The following is a 21,202-nucleotide window of genomic DNA, read 5'->3' on the forward strand; positions in this document are numbered from 1 at the left end:
CTCTGAAATACTGACCAAATCACAAACAAGTGTTAGTCTCCTCATATTCTGCCAATCTCACGGGGTTGTTATAAAGTTCAAGGGTATTTGTGTAATAAAATATTTCTAGTATACTGCTGCTAGACAGCTCTCCTCTCCACCTCCCCACCACCACCTTCACACAGCCATATCTGTTGATATTCACCCACATACAAGGGAGTTCTTGTTTTGTAACTAGAACTAGAAAAAGAAGTTATGCTGAAGGACAGGCAAGGAAGGAAAGGGTACAGTCGGCTTTCTCAAGCTGGGTGATATCTGGGGTAGGGAAGGGTTCTCTGAGTGACTCTGAAGCCTTCACTGTGGTCAAGTGGGGGCTGAAGCCAAAGGGAACAAAGTGGGTGCATCCCTCTTGACAACCATAGCTGACAGATTGTTTTGAGTGTATCTGATTCCGGAGACTCAGAGGCTGAAACAACTGGGAAACATTTTGGTGGGAGAGGAGATGCTAAGATTCTAATACTCAGGTGGGTTGCTAAGCTCACAGATATTGGACCTGGGGAAAAAAAGACTTTGTCGCTAGAATAGACTACTGGTTGACTCCACTCTTAATTGACTGTGTTTTGGATTATCATCCAGGGAATGAGTCTGTTTTCTTCTTTCACTGAATCTCCATTGTCTCAAAGTGTTGGGGGCTCAGTCATGTCTGACTCTTTGCAACTCCATGGACTGTAGCTCGCCAGGCTCCTCTGTCCATGGGATTTCCCAGGCAAGAATACTGGAGTGGGTTAAGGAAATGGCAACCCACTCCAGTATTCCTGCCTGGAGTATTCTTGGAGAAGGAAAAGGCAACCCATTCTAGTATTCTTGCCTGGGAAATCCCATGGATTTCAGTCCATGGGGTCTCACAGAGCTGGATACAACTGAAGCGACTTAGCACAGTCATTTCCTGAATTGACTATTCTCATATATTACCTCATTTACCTCTCAGGATTGAATGAATAATAATGATGTTTGTATGAAAACAGAACGTGTTAGTCGCTCCCTCCTCCAGGGGTTCTTCCCAACCCAAGGATCAAATCCTGGTCTCCTGCATTGCAGGCAGATTCTTTACCATGTGAGCCACTAGGGAAGCCAACTTCTAAACCCTTAGTTTTCTTATCTAGTTTCATTCATTTCAACAGTCCAATGTGGCAAGTTTTATCATCATTACTCCTTTACAGATGAGATCACAGAGGTCAATCATGAGGTGAATAAGCAGCAGAGCCTGAAATAAACATACTCTTCGTCACTTACAAAGGGTTGTATGAGATGGTGACTACCAGGTTGTGACTTACAGCATAAATTCTAAGAACTGCTTGTGTGTGAGTAAGCGTGGTGTCCCTGGAAGGTGGGATACATCTAGGGAAGAGATACATCTTCAGGCAGGAAATGGGAACTAAGAAGGCAAGTTTTACACAGGCATCTATCCTACCAACACTGTATTTTTGGAGGTCTTGCCCTGTGCTGTAGCTGGTACTTGGGATACAAGAGTGAACAAGAAGTGGGACAATGAATTCCCCCAGGTGGTACTAAGTTGGTGCCCACAACATTGAAATCTGATAAAGCTTCAGGGTCAGGTGAAACCTGAAATATCCCCATGCATGCTAAGTTGCTCAGTCGTGTCCAACTATTTGCGACCCTATGGACTGCAGCCCACCAGGCTCCTCTGTCCGTGGGATTCTCCAGGCAAGAATACTGGAGTGGGTAGCCATTCCCTCCTCCAGAGGATCTTCCCCACAATATCCCCATATGTTTTTTCAAATACTAGTCTAAGACCTGGCACCAAACCTCCGAGAACCTATATTTTAATACTCATTTCAAATGATTCTGTTGCACAGTCAGGATCAGACAGGAGAGCTCATTGCACATCATGACAGCTTCCTTTTATTTTCCCTGAGCTTTTAGATTAAAAGTTCTACCTCCATCTCAGCTGTGCTAGAGAGGCACACTCAGACTAGAATATTAAAAAGGAGTTATCTCCATTATACCCCATGGCCAGTGAGGTAACCAGAAAGATTGTCTCAACAGGAAGGAGACTTTTGTGGAACACACAGTCACCCTTTTGACATCCACGAGCCCCACTGGAGACTCTTCCTCCAAGGCCAGTTTCAGAAGTCTTGAGTTTTGCTTGATGGAGAAAGGTAGCAATTCCTTTACAGGAAGCCTTTAAGTCCAGGCCCCCTGGGTCCAAATTCTATGCTTTCTTCATTCTACCTGCAGCTTCCTAGATCAAGATCCTATGATATCTGTTTAGATACATTAGCAATGGGAAGTGTACAGACACAGAACTTGTTCAATCTGACAGCTCAAGGACGCCTAAGGGAACCCCAAAAGCCAAAGCTGTCTTTCTCTTACCCTGAATGTGGCTCTCTGCTCAGAGTCCTATTATTATTTTTGAGAATAAGAATTGTTTTCACTTGTGGTGGTCTGAACCTCTCTACCCCACGTCCCAGTAGTAGTTAAGGTGACAGAGCTTGTTACAAAGGAGGGAAGAGAGGAAAGACTGGAGCTGGAGATCCCTCAGGAAGAAGGTGACCACACTTCTTGGTTTTACCAGTATTGCAGACTGGATGTTTGTGTCAACCCCAAATTCATACATTGAAATCTTAACTCCCAATGTTTCTGGAGGTAGGGCCTTTGGGAGGTGATGGAGTCAAGAAGATGGGAGCCTGAACATGAACGCAATTAGTGCCCTGATAAAAGGACCCCTGCAAATGCTCTTTCTTCCTTGTGAGCATACAATTCTGTAGTCTGCTACACTCTTACCAGAACCCTGCCATGTCAGCACCCTGATCTCAGACTTCCAGCCTCCAGAACTGTGATAAATCAATTTCTTTTATTTATAAGCCACTCAGTCTACGGTCATTTGTTATAGCAGCCTGGGCTGACTAACACACCCGGGATAGTCCCAGTATGTGCCTGTTGTCCCTGGGTAATTATTAATGCCACCATCCCACTTTCAAAAGGGTCTTAGTCACACAATCAGTTACACGGCCATCCTAATGAGGGAGGAACAAGAATCCATCTTTCCTCATTGTTTTTAACCTGAGGCACTGCTTCAAAAAAGAAATGATAACTTTCACAAATCAGGGCAATAAGCTCCTTAAAGGCAGGGACTGCCATGTAATTGATTTGTTTTAATAATAAGAAAAGCATAGTTTACTATATGTATTACAAAGAGAATATCTAATCAAATAAGAAATCTCTTGATTGAATTTTATATTCCTAGCATCTACCTGTATATATGAATTAACGCTTCTTGCCCTGCCAACCCTCAGTTCTTTTCTGACCAAACCAGAGCTATACCAGTATTTTAATGATTGCACTGACATCTGGTGGTCATTTCCAGGTCTTTTCCTGGGCAGCTCCTGTACTAGATGATGGATTAATCTGTACCTCATACTCCATTAAAGCCATTTTTATCTGAGCCCTACAGCAACTAAGACATGACACTCTAATTCACAGCAAGTTGTTGATAGCTGGTTTCTTTCTAAGAAGGTATTTAGATCAGAGGCAGGGATGACGATACGTGTGGCAAGGGCCCAGTAAAATTGCGTGTGTGCACTCTAAGTTGTTTCAGTCATGTATGATTCTTTGTGACCCTATGGACTGTAGCCCACCATGCTCTTCTGTCCATGGGATTCTCCAGGCAAGAATACTGGACAGGATTGCCATGCCCTCCTCCAGGAGATCTCCCTGACCCAGGGACTGAGCCTGCATCTCTTATGTCTCTTGCATTGGCAGGCGGGTTCTTTACCACTAGTGCCACCTGGGAAGAATAACATCAAAATCTGAAGTTTCCTTGTGAAATTTTAGGCTTATGAAGGAGTTATTCATAAACAGAGGTGTCTTTCTGGAAACAATACCAAGCAGGCCAAAGGCATTAAAGTTCTTGGTAGCAACAAGATATCCAGGGTACACCTGTACTGGAGTGGGTGGCCATTTCCTTCTCCAGGGGATCTTCCCAACCCAGGGATCGAACCCAGGTCTCCCGCATTGCAGGCAGACACTTTACGATCTGAGCCACCAAGGGAAGCCCATATACCAGTGCAGATGTTATCAAATGTCAACGGGAGAAATTGTTAAATGAAAACTTGAACACAGTAAATTGTCTTCCTAGTGGTCTAAAAGAGAAAGGGATGGAGAGATAAGGAGGAATCAGATTCAGGAAAAATAAGAGTGAGAAAGTAGGAAAACCATGCTGTAAAGGATAGCTTTCCTTTGTTTCCTGGGTTCCAGAGATATGTGAATAGGAAATGTTTGCACATTCAACCACTTCCCCGAAAAGGCCCACTCCTCAGTCACATCAAAGGGTTTCCCAGAGAAGACATTTTAATCCCAACACACCATAAAGATTCTACTACTAGCTCTGCTATTCATTGGAGGAACATTTCCATCACCCATCCCACTCCTTGTAAGAATGGACTGTAGCCAAGAGGCCTGTAAAGCTCAAAAAGAGAAAAAACACAGCTCCCAGTTAATCCTCATTTCATCAGGAAAGGATCACCAGTGTATGGGACAGGAACATTTAAGTAGCCATATTGAAGTATTGGGAATCATTCCGAAAAAACCAAGTGCTCCTCATTTGTCTCCTCGTGGTAAAAAGCATTCAGTTCAGCCTCTCAGTTGTGTCTGACTCTTCGCGACCCCACGGCTTCCCTATCCATCACCACCTCCTGGAGCTTGCTCAAAGTATTACTCACTCTGTAAATCTAACTAAGTATTTAATAAATCATTTTAAGAAGTAGGCCAGCCAGTAGGAGTTTTCAGGTATCTTTCACACTACCCTCCCCCCACCTCCACATTGCAATTTTATGATCAGAAATCAATAGCTACAAAATCGAGGGTCTTCAGAAACACACCAGACACCAAGTTGGATAAGGCTGTGCTTTATTACATGCATAATTACAAATCTGTGCTAAGTGAAAAATGTATAAAGCAATGGCGACTTGGGTTTAAGCCACACAGAGAAAGGGCTGGACAATCCCATTAACCCTTCTGCCAAAGTCCATTCCATTGCCTGTAACATGATTGTTTCCATTTCTTACAATTTGCATAGCACTTACTTGTCAAAGTACTTTCCTTTCATTGTCTCAGTTTATCCTCACAACAACCCTGTGAGGTAGGTAGGGCAATTAACACTATCCCCATTTTGCAGATGGGAACACTGAGGCACAGAGCGGTTAAGATCTCGAGGCTAGTTAGTAGAAGCATAGGGAATAGAAACTAGGTCTCCTAACTCCCCAGCTCACATCTTTCCTTTAAAACTATGTTGCTATGCTTCACCAGGGAGCAGAATGAAGTGTGCAGTAAGCCATAGCTTTGGTACAGGCTGTGCCTATGAACAGGGACCAACATCTCTAAAAGTTACAATAAAGCTAAGAAAGTGTGACTAAAGCATTGGCAGCACTCAGATAAATAATTGCTCTGAACAGCTCAGCACCAAGCTTCCTATGGAAACTCAGGCTCTATTAGCTTTGGTTGATTCTAGTGTCTGGATACACCTAGGCTACTGCTGATGTCTATACACATTAGCTTCATTTGAACTTTTACCAACTCTCAGGAACTAAAATTTTGAGTCAGACAGGTTTTCTTTGGCTACTGCAGTTGAAGCCAGCTCTACAAATGAGCTCACTACAGAGATATTCATAGAATGGTCCTTGGGCTGGAACCAGCCCCCCTGATCATCCTGGCCTCACTGGCTCACCCGACAGCTGGTGTTTTTCCGACAGCCAGAAATGACTGGACAGAGGGTAAGAAGAGGAGGCTGGCCTTGGTCAAATGAAGAAGAATCACCATCATTACATCAATGGCATCCTTAGGTAACATGACCAGGGTGCTGTTCATCAGGCTTAACTCCTTTCTGGCCTGTACCTGGTTAACAGCATAGCTTCAAAAGACAGTTTAAAAGAACAAACTATTAAACACACTATATTTTTTTTACCTAAAATGAAATCAATTTATAATCACTACATAGTCCCAAGGGACCAAATATATAATAAAAAAGTAAATATTTATTAAAATCTGAGGAGTAAAAAGGCAGGACAAGGGGAAAGAGAGAGAATAAGGGATAAAGTAAAATGGAGGAGGAGGAGCACTGCTGAAGGACCATATAGCTGAGGTACAGTCAGAAATATAATGAGGCTAAACATCCCCACCCCGACAAAATCAACCCAGGCCACTCCCTCACCTTCATTCTGCCAAGAGGCATTTCACTCATCAAGTTCTAGATCGCCTCTGACTATCAACAGATTTGGACTAGTAGTAGATGAGAATAACGTTTAGCAATGAATATTTCACATGTCTGCATCGAGATGCTAAAGCCCTGGACACTGCCAGCAGGTATCACTGGCTTTAGCCCCTAAAGCAGAGCAAAGCCCTGTTGGGTCCATCAACTCAGAAGTCATTCTCTACTCTCAGAATGATCCTCTCCCTCTTCCAAGGTCCATATTCACAACAATACACTTGTAACACATGATAAAATTTTGAATTTAGGGCATGGCAGGGAGGAGACAGAAACAGAGAGACAGGGGCAGCAGGAGAGAGGAGGAGAGGCAGAGATCATTTATTTGAACCCTCACATTTTATACTACCACATGCCTTTTCCCCTTAAAAGGCTGAACTTTAGGCAAGGCATTCATTCAATGAGTGTGCACACAGAGGCTGAAGACCTCTTGGCAGGAACTTAAGAGGTAGGAATTTATGACTGCGGGATTGAACTGGATGACCTGATAGGTTCCATCCAAGAAATGCAAACTCCACACATCACAGACTTTCCTTCTTTCTTGGGTGATTTGGCAAAATAAGATTACATGGTAGAAAACCAATTTTGCTCCCTATGTCACTTCAAAACTTTGCCCAGATGCAGAGGTTTAGAAATGAGATTGTGACCAGCAAACATTTGGGGAGTGACCTGAAGTTGCTAACACCTACTAGTCCAAGAAAGTCTCCCCTTGGGGCAAGCAATCAAAATTGAGGCAGAGCACAGTTGAGTGGTTGCCACAGGTCTACTACACCAATTTCAGTTCAAATTTACAAAGCTCCCTGAGCTCTGAGACACCGTCACTTTTTTCTTTTTAATATAGAATAAGTGTATACCAAGGAGGCTAACGACATGTTTTTTTTTTAAGAATTTTGCTATCAAAATTCAAGATAATCTACCAAAAGCTTATCATTTAGGCAATGGCAGGAGACGCAGCCCTCCTCCATGAGCAGATGTCTGGTCTTAGGTCAGCCCTCTCCATAAAAGTAGACTGCTTCCAACCAAATGCTGCTTTGAGCCTCTATGTTGGTTGGAAAGCCTGCTCTTTCAGTGACTACTTATTATTCTCCCCTTGAGGCACATAATCAAGCAGTTTAATAAATGTCAGGGTGTTTGGGTTGGGGCACGGAATGACCTTCCTCCCACCATCTTACAAGAATTCATATATTTTCTTACTAGGGTTTTTCCACTACCATAACTTTCCACCCTCTCTCCAAAGGGAATCCAGGTAATTACAGAGGTGGTTTTAAAAAAAATCAAGATTGTAGGACACTTAAGTTCAGACCACATATTTAGACATCTTTTACTCACCATTCTACCTCCCCTTTACTTTCTAAACTCTTAATTTTCCTCAGGGTTTTCAAGAGCTCAATACTCTATGTACCACCATGAAAGACACTCTCCTGCTTTCTCTGAACAGATGAGTGGCCTGCATATGGTTCTGATCTGATGAAGGTAAAACAATTCCTCACAATACAATGTGGTCCATCACCAGTAAGTACTTTAGCAATATAAAACACACTGGCCATTTCAAATTTTCAGTAACTGTCTTGACTATCATTTATTAAATATTCAACTTCAAAAACTGTACTGCTTATGATTTATTAAAAAAACAAAACCAAAAGATATCATGGGGTATACTCACCACCTAACTAAACAAACCAAGGTCAGGACCCAACCAGGACAGGTGATTCAAATACTTAAAACATACAGTGGTGATTACTTTCCCTGTTGGACTCTATTGCACGTTGTTTTTAAAAAACTTATTTGCTCCTCCCCTCCACCTGAATAGGTTCATAAATTCATAGTTAAGAATTACTTCACAGTCTTAGACCACACAAAGTCCCCATTAATTTATCATTCTTTTGGTCAAGCACAATTGAAGACTTGATAGAGAAATTGATGCTGTTCTCCGCTCTTTCTGTAAAGGGTTCAGATTCAGTCTCTGGTGACCAAACAACTGAACTCCTTTGCAGTTCAAGCAGCAAACAGATTGACTGCTCTGCCAGCTGGCACATCCAAAGCACTGTCAATGTCAGATTATCCACCAGACGATATGGGCTCCGTGGATTATACCACCTCTTTTCCAGCTGGGCTGAGCCAGAAGGACACTGGAGCCAGAAAAGAGGAGAGTGTCTGAACTAACAGAAATGATCTTCAAAGTGGCCATGACTTTGCATGTTCAGTCAGTTCCCTGCTTCTGCCAATGGTATATCTAAACATGCCTCAGCTTTATTCCAGTTTCTTTAATTCTTTACATTGAAGATTTGAAGATACAAAATAAAGCTGTTAGATTTTTAAAAATCTAGACTCTCAAAAAAAATATCTAGACACTCACTCCTTTTCATGGCTGGATGCCTACAGATATTTTGCTTTGGAAAACCCTCTCTCGAAGTGCTTATTGGCATTCTTTTATAAATCCTTCCCTTGTGTTGGGAAATTTTCTCTCAATACCAGAATAGACTGGTCTCCCAGTCTTTTGCCACTGAGGTATTCGACCATTTCTGGCTACTAACAGACCTCCCTATATCAGCTCTGTTGGTTTAATGATGTCTAACTGCTGAATTGGCAGTGGCAGAAAGAACATTTTCCTTTGCCTCAAGATAAGAAACTCTGAATGTTAAGGTGCTGAGCTAGCAGTCTAGCAGGGAGCGCTACCACAATTAGCCAAACTCTGAGCCAAACCATAGGACTGGACATATAATGAATATCATAAACTACAGGAACTTTTAGCATATAGTTACAAGGATTCCTGAGAAGCTGAGGTTAATGAATGAGATTTACTAGGAGTGAGGTATCAAAGGGATGTTTTTCTCTGGCGGGCCAATCAGTGCTTAGTATCTAGAAAGTATACCTTGGCACAGTATTATCTGATTTCTTGAATTTATTCTCTGAAATAGCACCTGAACACTGGCTCATCTGTTTCAAATTAAAAACAGAGCCTAGAAGAAACACAAAGGCAAACTTATATACCCTCCATCTCACCGCTGCCCTAAGAAATGTGACCAAACCTTTGACTGTTATCAAATACCAGAAATATTAACATTTCCTGTTTTGCAAACTTTAGTTGGACGGCTGATAAGAAAGGATAGGTAGTGAACCAGAAGTACACACATAAGAACTTTGATTTCTGCACAATAGATGTGGTGATAGGGCAAATAGCCACATCTCTTTTGAGGGAATCAGTGGCAAAGAAGGGACAAATGACTTACTTGTCCCTTGTGAAGTTACTGAGTCATGACTATAATATAATAAAACCCAGGGAGGGTCTTTTCTTTTTCATTAAAATCCTAGAGTGTTATATTTAAAGGAAAAGCTCTGGTGACTGCCTTGATACTTTAAAGCTAAAAATCAAAATAAGCCTTGGCTCCCTAGTTCTGGGCAATAAAAGAATTTCAGATTTTGGAAACATAAGATCTAGGGGTAAAAAATCCTAGACTCAGAGATCGGCAACTTTTAAAATGAGGTACACTGAGGTGCTTGAACAGAGGAGACAGAGGGTAGGAAAGGCTATGCTGAATGACTGCTGATTCTAAGCTGGAAGGATGGTGGGAAGCACTGGGAACAGACTTGGAAAGTGGGAAAAGTTCAGCTCTCTCCCCTAGCATTTGAGTCTCACTGCTGTGGGCGTCAGCATGGGAATGGAGGTATGGCAGTAGCTACTGGACTATAGAGCAAAGCAAATGGCTGTGTGTTGCCTCTCTGGTCCATGGGCTATAAGCTTCTGGAGGCTGGGTTTACAACTTAACTAGCTCCAGGAGTTATCTTTTTGTAATAGGAATGATTAACTGGGCACAGTGCTCAATCCCAAAGAGAGGACTCAGGACTAAGGCATGGAAAAGGGAGAAGAATGGAGGGGAAACAACAGCTTGTGGGTAAAAATGTAGAAAACGTAGCTGGAATGATGGTGGTGGCTCTGTAACTCCACCAGCTGTCCCTAGATGTTTTCTACTGCAGTAAAGGTGGTAGGAAATTGAGACAGGCACCTTTTCAATTGTATACAAGCACCTTAGGTGTCACCAGGCCTTGTCCACACCCCTGCGTCTCAGGATGGTTCTGCATTTTATTTAGAAGTCTAGGAAGCCTCAAGGGAGTCAGAGCTGCCTATCCTGTTCCAATGCCTTGAATATATCTGAAAGTACTCCCAAGCCTAAATTCACCATCATGGGGAAAACACTGGCCTGTTAAATGTACTTAACACTGGGAAGAGGCATGAGTGCCTAGTCATTTTAGTACTGGTGGTTGTTACGAAGGAATGCATGAAAACACAGATACAGCTCGGAATCTTCCCTGGTTTACCAGTATGCAGTCTAGATTTGGTTCCCTTTACTGTTCTTCTATATTCCAGAAGCCGAAAGCACCATCACTCATGGAGGTGGCATCTGGGTAAGAGGATTAGTTGGGACCTCACAAAAATGTGAAAGACCTAGTCATTGACTTTGCTTAGAACTTTACTAATCGTTTCAAGGAAGCTGGAGAAATCATTCCTTGTCACTAACAAATGCATGGCCAAGTCTTTGTCTACTAGCTAACAAAGACCATCTGGAAAAATTAGCCTATTTGCAGACAAGGAGAAAATTCTATAACTTATCTTTGTGCACGTCAAAAGAGTACCAGGAACAAGCAAGCTATAAAAGTTAATCTCTTTAAATTCACTTAGAGGAGATTAACCAAAGCAGCATTGTTTTATAATCAGACATTAAAATTAACATGTACATAAACACACAAAACTAATAATGCTAAATACTGTAACAGGAACAAGATAATATTTGAACTGAATTCACAGTCTGGAAAATACCATTACTATTTTCCTTCTGGCTTTCCTTCCTGTGGCTGGAAAAGCAAAGCCCCTTAGTTTACACTTCATTTTCCACCAATGACAGTTAAGAGTCCAAAAAAGTGACTTTTTCATGAGTTTCCTGCAGGCTATAGGTCAGGACATTTGGAATTTTTCTTGCATAGTTTTCAGTGATTGCATATTGGCTAACAATTATGTCTTAAATTAAAAAAATCTTTTAAATAAAAAGAAAGAAAAGAATTAAATCATAGCAATCTTGTTTACTCTTTCATGAAATCTTCCTAATCCAATATCACAGAAGCCTAATAGAATTTTCTCCTAAAGAGAAGAATAATTTCCAGAGATTACGTAGTGCAACTGGTTAATTTGCAGGAAAGAGACAACACACTGATATAACTTCACCACCCAAATGTAGGAAATGTGTTTTGGGTACCCAGTTAATAAAATATATCCATGGTCTGCAATGTCCTTCCTGTTTTATATCCAGTACAACCCTGTGATTCTAGTTGAAGAGAATGGAATCAGGATCTTGGTTCGCCATCTGTGCTATATGCTTTAGCACATCCTTTTTGGTAATGATTCCAAGCAATCGCCTAAAAGATAAAATAAGACAACAAACAAAAATCAATCTGTAGCTAAAATAAAATTCACAAAGGTGACACTTTTCCTCCTCAGTCGTTTTCAACTTCGTCTTTGAACACAATTTGCACTTATAGAATGATAACAGGACTAGATTACATATACCAGGTAAATGGACCGATGCATAGGTCCCTGTAAGCATTACTTCCTCTAGGTGTTAAGTCCTGCTATTTGCTGTGGATATTACTCTCTATATATACATGTCTTACCTTTCATAACCCAGTTCAAATGTCCCTTTTCCAGAACACCTTTCCTGATCCTACGAGTCAGAACTAACTGTGCCCTCCTAGGAACAGTATGTTCTGTGCACATCTCTTCTGTAGTATTTGTCCAGTTTGCTCTGTTATCAGCTCCCCTATAACACCGCATACTCCCTGAGGGCAGAGGGTGGTCTCTTTGATTTCTGTCTCTCCCAAGAATCTAGTGGAATATGTTCTTACATGAAGTTCAGATTTAGTTAAGATTGAATGAACCAGTTAGGGAAAGTCCCCTTACTGATTTCAATTCTGCAAGACATCTGTTACATTATTCAGAAATTTTAGAGGGTGAAATTCTTATATAATCACTAAGATCCCTTGGAGAAGGAAATGACAACCCACTCCAGTACTCTTGCCTGGAGAATCCCATGGAGGGAGGAACCTGGTGGGCTATAGTCCATGGGGTCACAAAGAGTCGGACATGACTGAGCGACTTCACTTTCACTTTTCAGATTAACATTACCATGTTCACACAAACACACACACACACACACACACACACACACACACACACACACAAACCCACCCTTCTCCTCAACCTGCTTTCTTTTTCCCAATAAAAATAACATGGCTTCCTTTACTTGATAAGAAATATCTCAGAAAGAGAGAGCCTTAGCCATGGGAGTCAGAAGACTTGTGTTTAAAGCCTACCTCAACTAGACATCAACTGGGGTGTCCTTGTGCAAGTCTTTAAACCTCACTGGAACTTGGTTTTCTCACCAGTAAATAATAACAACGAAGGGATTGTAAGGACGAAATAACATACATATACTACCTGCTGCTGCTGCTGCTGCTAAGTCGCTTCAGTCATATCCAACTCTGTGCGACCCCATAGACGGCAGCCCACCAGGCTTCCCCGTCCCTGGGATTCTCCAGGCAAGAACACTGGAGTGGGTTACCATTTCCTTCTCCAATGCATGAAAGTGAAAAGTGAAAGTGAAGTCGTTCAGTCGTGTCCGACTCTTAGTGACCCCCTGGACTGCAGCCCACCAGGCTCCTCCATCCATGGGATTTTCCAGGCAAGAGTACTAGAGTGGGGTGCCATTGCCTTCTCTGACATATACTACCTAGTACCATTTAAATTTCAGTGCTGCCTGTTCATAAGAAGACAGTTATTTCCTTTGTAGGGGAGGAACTGAGTTATTTATGATATGCAACCAGCAGTTCACATCTCTCAAACCCACTATCTTCCCCAAACATCTCTATTATGACAATGAGAGAAACATATCCATCTTCATCTCAGAGTTTCCAAAAGGTCTGTAAGTGCTACTACTGTTCATGTGAGTTGGGCTCTTCTTTCTTTAATCTCTCTGCATTCTCTTTCTTTCTCTAACCCAATCTGATTTCACCAAAGAGCTCTCACCCATTGTGTGTAACCAGGCACTGCCGTAGTCCCAGCTTGCGGAAGATATCCACCACAATCTCCATGGGCGTAAGGTCAGTCACAGTGAAGGGGCTGAGATCCAGGATGTTCCGAAGCTTGAGGGTAGGTGGGGTATATGGTGGCACTGGAGGAGAATGCTCGGTGAAATAAATGATGGAAGTGCTCACAACTCCATCCTGTTTTTTTCGAGCATTTTCTATTTGAAAAAAGTAGGGGGGAAAAAGGTTTAAAAAAAGGACTAATTCTATCCTTCTGGCCCCTAACCGGTCCCCTCTCCCTTCTGTCTTCCCCATTTCATGCATGCGTGCTTATTTATTGTATAGTTGATATACAATGTCGTGTTATTTTGAGGTGTACAGCAAAATGATTTTGTTCTATGGGCTTCCCTGGTGGCTCAAATGGTAAAGAATCCACCCACAATGCGGGAAACCTGGGTTCAATCCCTGAGTTGGGAAGCTCCCCTGGAGAAGGGAATGGCTACCCACTCTAGCATTCTGGCCTGGAGAATTCCATGGACAGAGGAGACAGGCTAGAGTCCATGTGGTTGCAAAGAGTTGGACATGATTGAGCAACTTTCACATACACACACACACACATATCAACATATATATAAGTTGTTTGTCAGATTCTTTTCCATTACAGGTTATTATAAGATACTGAGTGTAGTTCCCTGTGCGATACAGCAGGTCCTCGTTGGTCATCTATTTTATATATAGTAGTGTGTGTCTGTTAATCCCAATCTCTTAATTTATCCCTCCCCTCCCCTCATGCATATTTATTTATTATTTCTATAGTGGACCTCCTTGTCCCCTTTATGAAATCCTTACCAATTGAAATAATGAGGTCTCTTCGGAGGACAAAACCCACAAGTCTTTGGGACTCCCGGGACACCACCACTGGGAAGCCACTGTAAGTTGTTTCACTGATTATGGTCTCTACATCTTCCACGGTCATACTGTCCTGAGTAAGGACAGTCAACAAAGGATCATTTCTCCGGGGTTTCATCACATCCATTGCCAGGGTCTTATGAGCAAACTCTTCTTTGGCTTCAAGAAAGGGGTACCCATTGAGACGGATGTGGGCATCATAGATGCCCTCCCGCCCAAGAGCATCTGCCACCCACTTGCTTGTCATAGCTGCAGCCATCAGAGGCACAATGTATTCCAAGCCACCAGTTAGTTCAAACATTATGACAACAAGAGAAACGGTCATCCGAGTCACCCCACCTGCAAAAATAGACAACAGGCTACTTAGTGAAGGCAGGAAAAGTATAGGTTTCATTACAGTTATGGACCTTTCACAGGCCCCATCCAGAAAAAGTTACTTACCAGAAACATCACTAAAAGGAGGCCCTTGCCTACAACTGCATAGACTCCTACAACTGCATTCAAACAAGTTTACAATGGACATGAGTTACACTTCTCAAAATAACCTCTACAAAAGATACCTCCTTCACTCTTGTTTCATTTGTTTATTGCTCCCCACCAACTCCCAATTATAGAAGTAACTGCATAAGATGTCTATGATTTGTATAAAACCACAGATGTGAGAGGTTCTCTGGGACATGCAGGCCCACTGTAGAATAATTGGAAACTATATATATCTTTAAAGTATATAAAGGAAAGTCTTACCTGTAAATTCACTGCCTAGAAAAATGCTGAGTAAAAATTTCAAGTGACTTTTTTTCAAAACATATGTTTTTATATAGATGAATTTGTTTTATACGTTTAAATTCCCCACCATGCCTTTTCTCCTAACTTTATGTTAGGAATACTTTGCATATTACTACAAATTTATTTAAATTGTATTTTAAAATATTAAACATATTAGCATCACATTCAGTGGCTCTATGGTATAGCATTATATGGGTGTACCATAATTTATTTAACCAGTCCCTTACTGCACTTTTAGGTTGATTCCAGTTATTTGCTATTACACATAATACCATGATGAACATTCTTGTGCAGGTATTTTTGTCCAAATTTCTGGTTTCTTCCTCAATATGACAGAATTTGAGAGAATTCCTCTCAAAGGGGAGGAATGGAGATATATGGTAAAGAATGCCTTCTTAAAGCACTTGAAAATGGCAAACCCAACAAGAAATGGATAGTTTTTTTTTTTTTAAACCTACAGTCAGTTATGTATAGTATAACTCATCTTTACAATGCCACCTGGGTAGCAATTTCTTTGAAATCACTGCAAACAATACTCACCCAAGCAGGCTGCAGCCCCAACCATCGCATAAAGGCCAGGAGTGATGCAATCCGCTCCTTGACTGCACCAGCTATTGAAGATGGCCCAGTCATGGTGGTAATAAGCCAGCTGTTCCATCCCAACTCCCAAAAGCCGACCTGCTATAGCACCAACAGCCATGCTAGGGATAAAGAGACCAGAAGGAATCTGCAAAGAGAAAGCAACAGATGGTCAGTGAGAAGTGATGTAATTACGTGGCACGTGATAAGGGCTAGAGGACTGACCCTCTGCAAAGCGAACAGGCCAATGACAATCTAACTATGCACTATGCTAGCAAGTGGCTGCAAAGATCTGTGTAACACTACAGGGACTAGAGGTTCTCTGGGACGTGCAGGCAAGTACAACTGCAAAGATGCTTACCCTGATTCGGGGTCCATCAGGCAAGAGCCTGAACTCTCCAGACCAACACAGAACTGGAGGTAGAAATTAAGCCTTTCCCAAAGAAAAAGGAAAATAGATGGAGTTTCTCATATATGCAGACAGTTTACCCAATTTTGAATTCTTATCAACAGCAATTACCCTTTATTGACTATCTACAATGCTCTATGTTGGATGCTCTACAGACTGGATTTTGTGGGTTCTTTACAACCATCCCAAGAGGCGAGTGTTATTATCCTCAATTCACAAGCGATCTAAGGTACAGAGAGGTTAAGAATTCATCCAAGGCCAAGATTTAGTAAATGTTGGTGATGGGTTTAAATGTAATGCTTCTAATCACTCTCATGTATTGAATCTTGACCCACTGCCCACACAAAAAGGATGGCATATGAGGTTTCAGTTTAACAGTATAAAAGAAAGAATAAATTAGTTTTTTAATGAGGTAGTGACTATGGTTGCATGACTATCCCCAAAAAGGAACCCCCATCTGTCTCCTCTTTTCTTTTTGAACTCCTAGAATGTAACTGGGGCTTCTCTGGTGGCTCAGTCAGTAAAGAAACCAGCTGCAAAGCAGGAGACAAGGGTTCAATCCCTGGGTCAGGAAGATCCCCTAGAGAAGGAAATGGCAACCCACTCTATTATTCTTGCCTAGGAAATTCCATAGACAGAGGAGCCTGGTGGGCTACAGTCTATGGGGTTGCAAGAGTCAGACATGACTTAGGGACTAAACCACCACCACCAGGATACAATAATGCATTGTCAATTTTCTGTGCTAAGAGAGGGAAAATGATGACAGGGATAACCCAAACAGCAGATTATTTTAAAATAGCTTTGATTCTAGAATATATTTGAATTGGGGTGGGTCTGATGGTCTGCAAATTCACTTTTAAATGAAAGAATGAAGCCATGAGGTGCAAAGTAACTCAAGAAGCACTGCAAATCTGTTCAACATGTTGAGGATGGATATGAATTCAGAGATTAGTGTACTCCCTAAACTGCATTGTTGGCCCTTATTTTCTGTTTTGAATCTATTTCTCTAGAGAATAGAGCAAATACACTGGTAGTTGAGTGCTAAAGAAAAGAAGGGCTTCCCTGGTGGCTACAGATAAAGAATCTGCCTGAAATGGAGGAAACTCAGGTTCAATCCCCGGGTCAGGAATATCCCCGGGTCTGGAAGATCCCCTGAAGAAGGGAATGGCAACCCACTCCAGTATTGTTGCCTGGACACATAAAAACCAAGGAAGATGAGGAAAATACAGATTTTCCTTCTTGATTTCTTCTGACACATGGAAATTATCATGAGTACTGAAAATAAAAGATACTGCCCTGATGTCAGCTTTTGATAATCTAAGTATTAATTTAGGGTCACCTATGAAGTTCTTGATAATTGGACACTATTAACAACTATAAAAAATACATTTAGCTATATATTGGGTTAAACCATATGAAATTGCTATTTCAGTGGTTAAAATGGTTGGCAACTTTATCTGGTTCAACCAACTACTTTGCTTTATTGGTAAACGCCAAAGCCACTTTATAAGGACCAAATATGTGCTGGTCAGATATTGTTTTGATACAAAATGCACTGGGATAAATACCTCACCATCCTTTTTGAGTGGCAAAATATGTTTTCCACAGAAAAGGAGAAAACATTTCTACTTTTAAAATCTCATCACTGAGGTTTACATTTGGCCTAAAACTAGGCTTGGGCAATTTTAGATAGCCATACAATTGTCTAAGAAGTTATGAGGATATTGAGGATATGTGCGGGTAAAAGGGGCCTGGGGTGGGTTAGTGGACAATGCTGGGTGAAGCTGGACATACCCCATGAACTATGAGAATTTTATGGTATCTTGGCTTTGCCCTGAAAACCTACAGACACACAAATATCCAGGAAGGACCAAAAGAATCTCCTCACCTTCATGCCAAAGGTGAATATAGTGATGACAATTTTCAGTATGAGTGTCAAGGCCAGCTGCCACATTGCACTGTAGACGCCCTCGCCAGCTGGTCTGTCGGGCAGCTCACCCGCCTTGCTTGTGTTGAAACGGTTCTTATAATCACAGAGTTTGGAGGAGTCCAGGAGGCCACAGTCATTGAACAGCTCAGAGATGAGCTCACTTGTGCTCACTCGGGTATACTCATTGGGGAAAGCCAGGATGGCAGTGATGGCTGTCACGACAAGAACCTCTACAACAGGATACTTGCCCAACTGGGTAGTCTTCCGCTTCCGACACCAGGCAATGTTAGTGCGGATAAAAAGAGCTCCCCACAGACCACCAAATATGCCCAGCATAATGAAGGGCACAAGCTCAAAGAGATGCCATGGGGTGTGAAACTCCACATAAAATAGAACCAGGCGGCTGTTCCCAAACGGATTGATGGAGCGTAGAGTGAATGCTGCCACTAAAGCAGCAAAAAATGAACGCCACAGTGTTTTGAGGGGAAAGTAGTAGCTGACCTATAGGAGAAAAAGCGAGAAAATCAACTCAAGTCAATATGCAGGAACTATTTGGGGTGAAAAATTGTGCTGTGACAATTCGAGCTAAGGATGAAAATGGCCTGGAAATTTCCAGTCCCGTGGCAAAGCACTAGAGTTGGGCAGAGCAATTCGGGACTACAGTATACATAGACAATGGCCAGAATTCCTGGCACAAAATCACAAGTGTGGCTCTACAGACAGACAAAAGCAGTTACCTCTTCTAGGCTGAATAATACTCCACCAATAGGTGCCCCAAAGGCTACAGATACACCAGCAGCAGCGGCAGCTGACAAGACCTATGATCCAAAACTCAAAATTAGTGATAGGATAAGGCCACGTTCCTACCTTCAGTCACATTTTAAAGGGAATATTGGTGGCTACCAAATGTAAACAAAACAAAGAAAACTTTACCTGCTCTATACCCAGCTTATCAAAAATGAAGTTCAACATATATTTACTTTGAGAGCAAACATTATCTGCTGAATCTTGAACACATGGTTCACATGCTGGAACACGTAGAGGGCCTTGCCTTTGTAATTAATTTAGGCATGTACTTGATTCCAAATTATGCTCCCATCCCCCATACTCCCAATTCCACAACTGATTTATGGTCTGTAAGACCTATTCACCACCTAAATGAAGTATTTCCAGTTATGTAATTTACATAGCACTTTCTTTATAAAGAAAAGCTTTTAAAATGAGATTTTAAAGATAGCTCTAATGATACAAACTTGAAATAACGATTGGCTCACAGCTAATCAGAAACTGCAAATATTCAGACAAGAGGTATTTAGAGTTTCCTGTACTATGTGCCCTACTCCACACCTAGTAACCGATGGAAACAGAAATAGGAGGGTGACTTGAAGCAAAGTTGGGGATAGATTTTGAAGGGAACAGTCCTAAGACCTAAGTGTGTCTAGGTGTGGCAAGGAAAAGGGTAAGGAGAGAGAGAAAGAAGAAGAAGCTGTCAGAGAGAAATTAAAAAGGACAAGGAGGTGGGGAAAGAGAGCAAGTGATATTTCAAGAGTACCATCTTTTTATGCAGTAGCCTTAGGCATGTGAATGTAAAAAGTGCATGATAAACACACCAACACGCCAGAATTAATAGACCAAGAAAGTCAGTTTGTTGGATTCTGGTTGCTGTGGAGTGATATATGATGTGTGGTATCAAGGAGCTATTTTTAAAAGGAAGTTGAATAAAACTGACAGTTTTTAAAGAAAAAATAAAATGGTTCTTGGCAAATAGGTAGGTTTTTCTGGAAGTGCAAGATGGCCCAGGAAAATGAAGGGTGTGGGGAAAAGTGATCTCTGGTGCTAGCTGAGGAGGACTTTGAAATTTAAGACTAGAATGGCTTTCATCTAAGAAGGATGAGGACACTTAACACAGAACTTCAGAAAGGGGATTTCAGTGACTTTGTTTAGGATGAATTACGAGGGACAGGAAGACTTGAACTGGCCAATAAGCTGTGGAGTGGAGTCTATCTATGTCCTTCTTTCTCAAATCTCTATTTTACGCTCAACCATCTGGCCACTATGACAAGGCCCGAGGCCATAAAAGGGTTACTGCTGATGATGAGAACACCAGGAAAAAATAACTGCAAACTCTAAATAAGCAATAAGAAGTGAATGACATATTCAACTATTTATGAGTTTAGTTAGAAATATATGATATCTGTACGGAAAAACAACCAAATCAAACTCTTCTTTCATTTTATAAAAACTGTTTGAACAAAAATGCCAATTTTATATGAAATAAAATGAAAGTAATCACCAATCTACAGTTTCAAAGTCACCTCTACTTATGCAAAACCAGCAACAATCAACACTTTATTCTTGCCAGTTAAAATGTGTTTTTTTTTTAATCTCTTTAGCTTCTGTTGTACATTACTCCTATCTAACAACTTCACCAATATAAGACTGCCTTTATGTATTTGACAGATAGCTAAACAACCTACTCAGATTTTCCTCTCTCTCTCCTGCTAGCCTACCTCTCCTGCCAGGAATTTTTCCCCTTGAACCATCAAAATGTATTCCATATTTGAAATTTCAATATCTTTGAGTTTTCTTCTGAGTCTTATGGGGAATTTTGCTTTTGCTTTCAGAATAAATCACGAGGTTCTAATTTTGTGAAAAATCCTCTTCAATGAAATAACCTTGGTCTTGACCCATTCCATATGTGATTTCTTTGTAATTCAAGGGGGGAAAAAAAGCAAGAACCATTATTTTCTCAAATTCTTAATTATAGCAGGAAAAAAGTAACCAATGAATTGGAACTTCTTAAAAAATGGTCTTCCTCCTCAAAATGACACATATTAACAACTGTATAAACATGAGAACAACTATAGAGATATTTCAGTGGGACTAATTTGCAGAGGTGGAGGGCAGGGAGAGAAAAATAGAATACAGAGAAACAAATACAGTATGCTGTTAGGTAGAAATAAAAGATATAAAAGCTGGCATCTGAAACACATGCTGAACTTATATTCTTTCACAGGAATAAACTTCTTTTAAAAGGCTTCCATTATTTCTTCAACTTATTTTGTAACAGAAATCGCACATGCTTATATAGAATTATATATTATAAAAAGTTAAAGTCTTTACTTCTTCCTTACTAGCATCTACCTCACTTTCCCCCTCACCAGAAGTAGACATTTTTTTTTAACAGTTTGGGGTGAAACCACTTCTCAGCCATTTTTTCAAGGAGCATATATACACACTTAACAGAAACATT

General features: G+C 41.2%; 1 protein-coding gene across 2 annotated transcripts in view; it reads right to left on the reverse strand.

Moving 5' to 3' along the window:
* Window positions 1-4,891: 4,891 nt before the first annotated feature.
* The window catches only part of CLCN5 (chloride voltage-gated channel 5), a 188,774-nt gene continuing 172,463 nt past the window's right edge, over window positions 4,892-21,202 (reverse strand). For both annotated transcript variants that reach the window (XM_018043883.1, XM_018043884.1), the window contains 6 exons: window positions 18,687-18,767; window positions 17,908-18,450; window positions 15,572-15,758; window positions 14,186-14,584; window positions 13,338-13,554; window positions 4,892-11,671 (listed from right to left, as the gene is read on the reverse strand). In XM_018043883.1, the coding sequence (XP_017899372.1) occupies window positions 11,581-11,671; window positions 13,338-13,554; window positions 14,186-14,584; window positions 15,572-15,758; window positions 17,908-18,450; window positions 18,687-18,767 (1,518 nt within the window). In that variant the 3' untranslated portion in view covers window positions 4,892-11,580. The remainder of the gene's footprint in view (window positions 11,672-13,337; window positions 13,555-14,185; window positions 14,585-15,571; window positions 15,759-17,907; window positions 18,451-18,686; window positions 18,768-21,202) is intronic.

Source organism: Capra hircus, assembly GCF_001704415.2.
Source record: "Capra hircus breed San Clemente chromosome X unlocalized genomic scaffold, ASM170441v1, whole genome shotgun sequence".
Taxonomy (NCBI): domain Eukaryota; kingdom Metazoa; phylum Chordata; class Mammalia; order Artiodactyla; family Bovidae; genus Capra; species Capra hircus.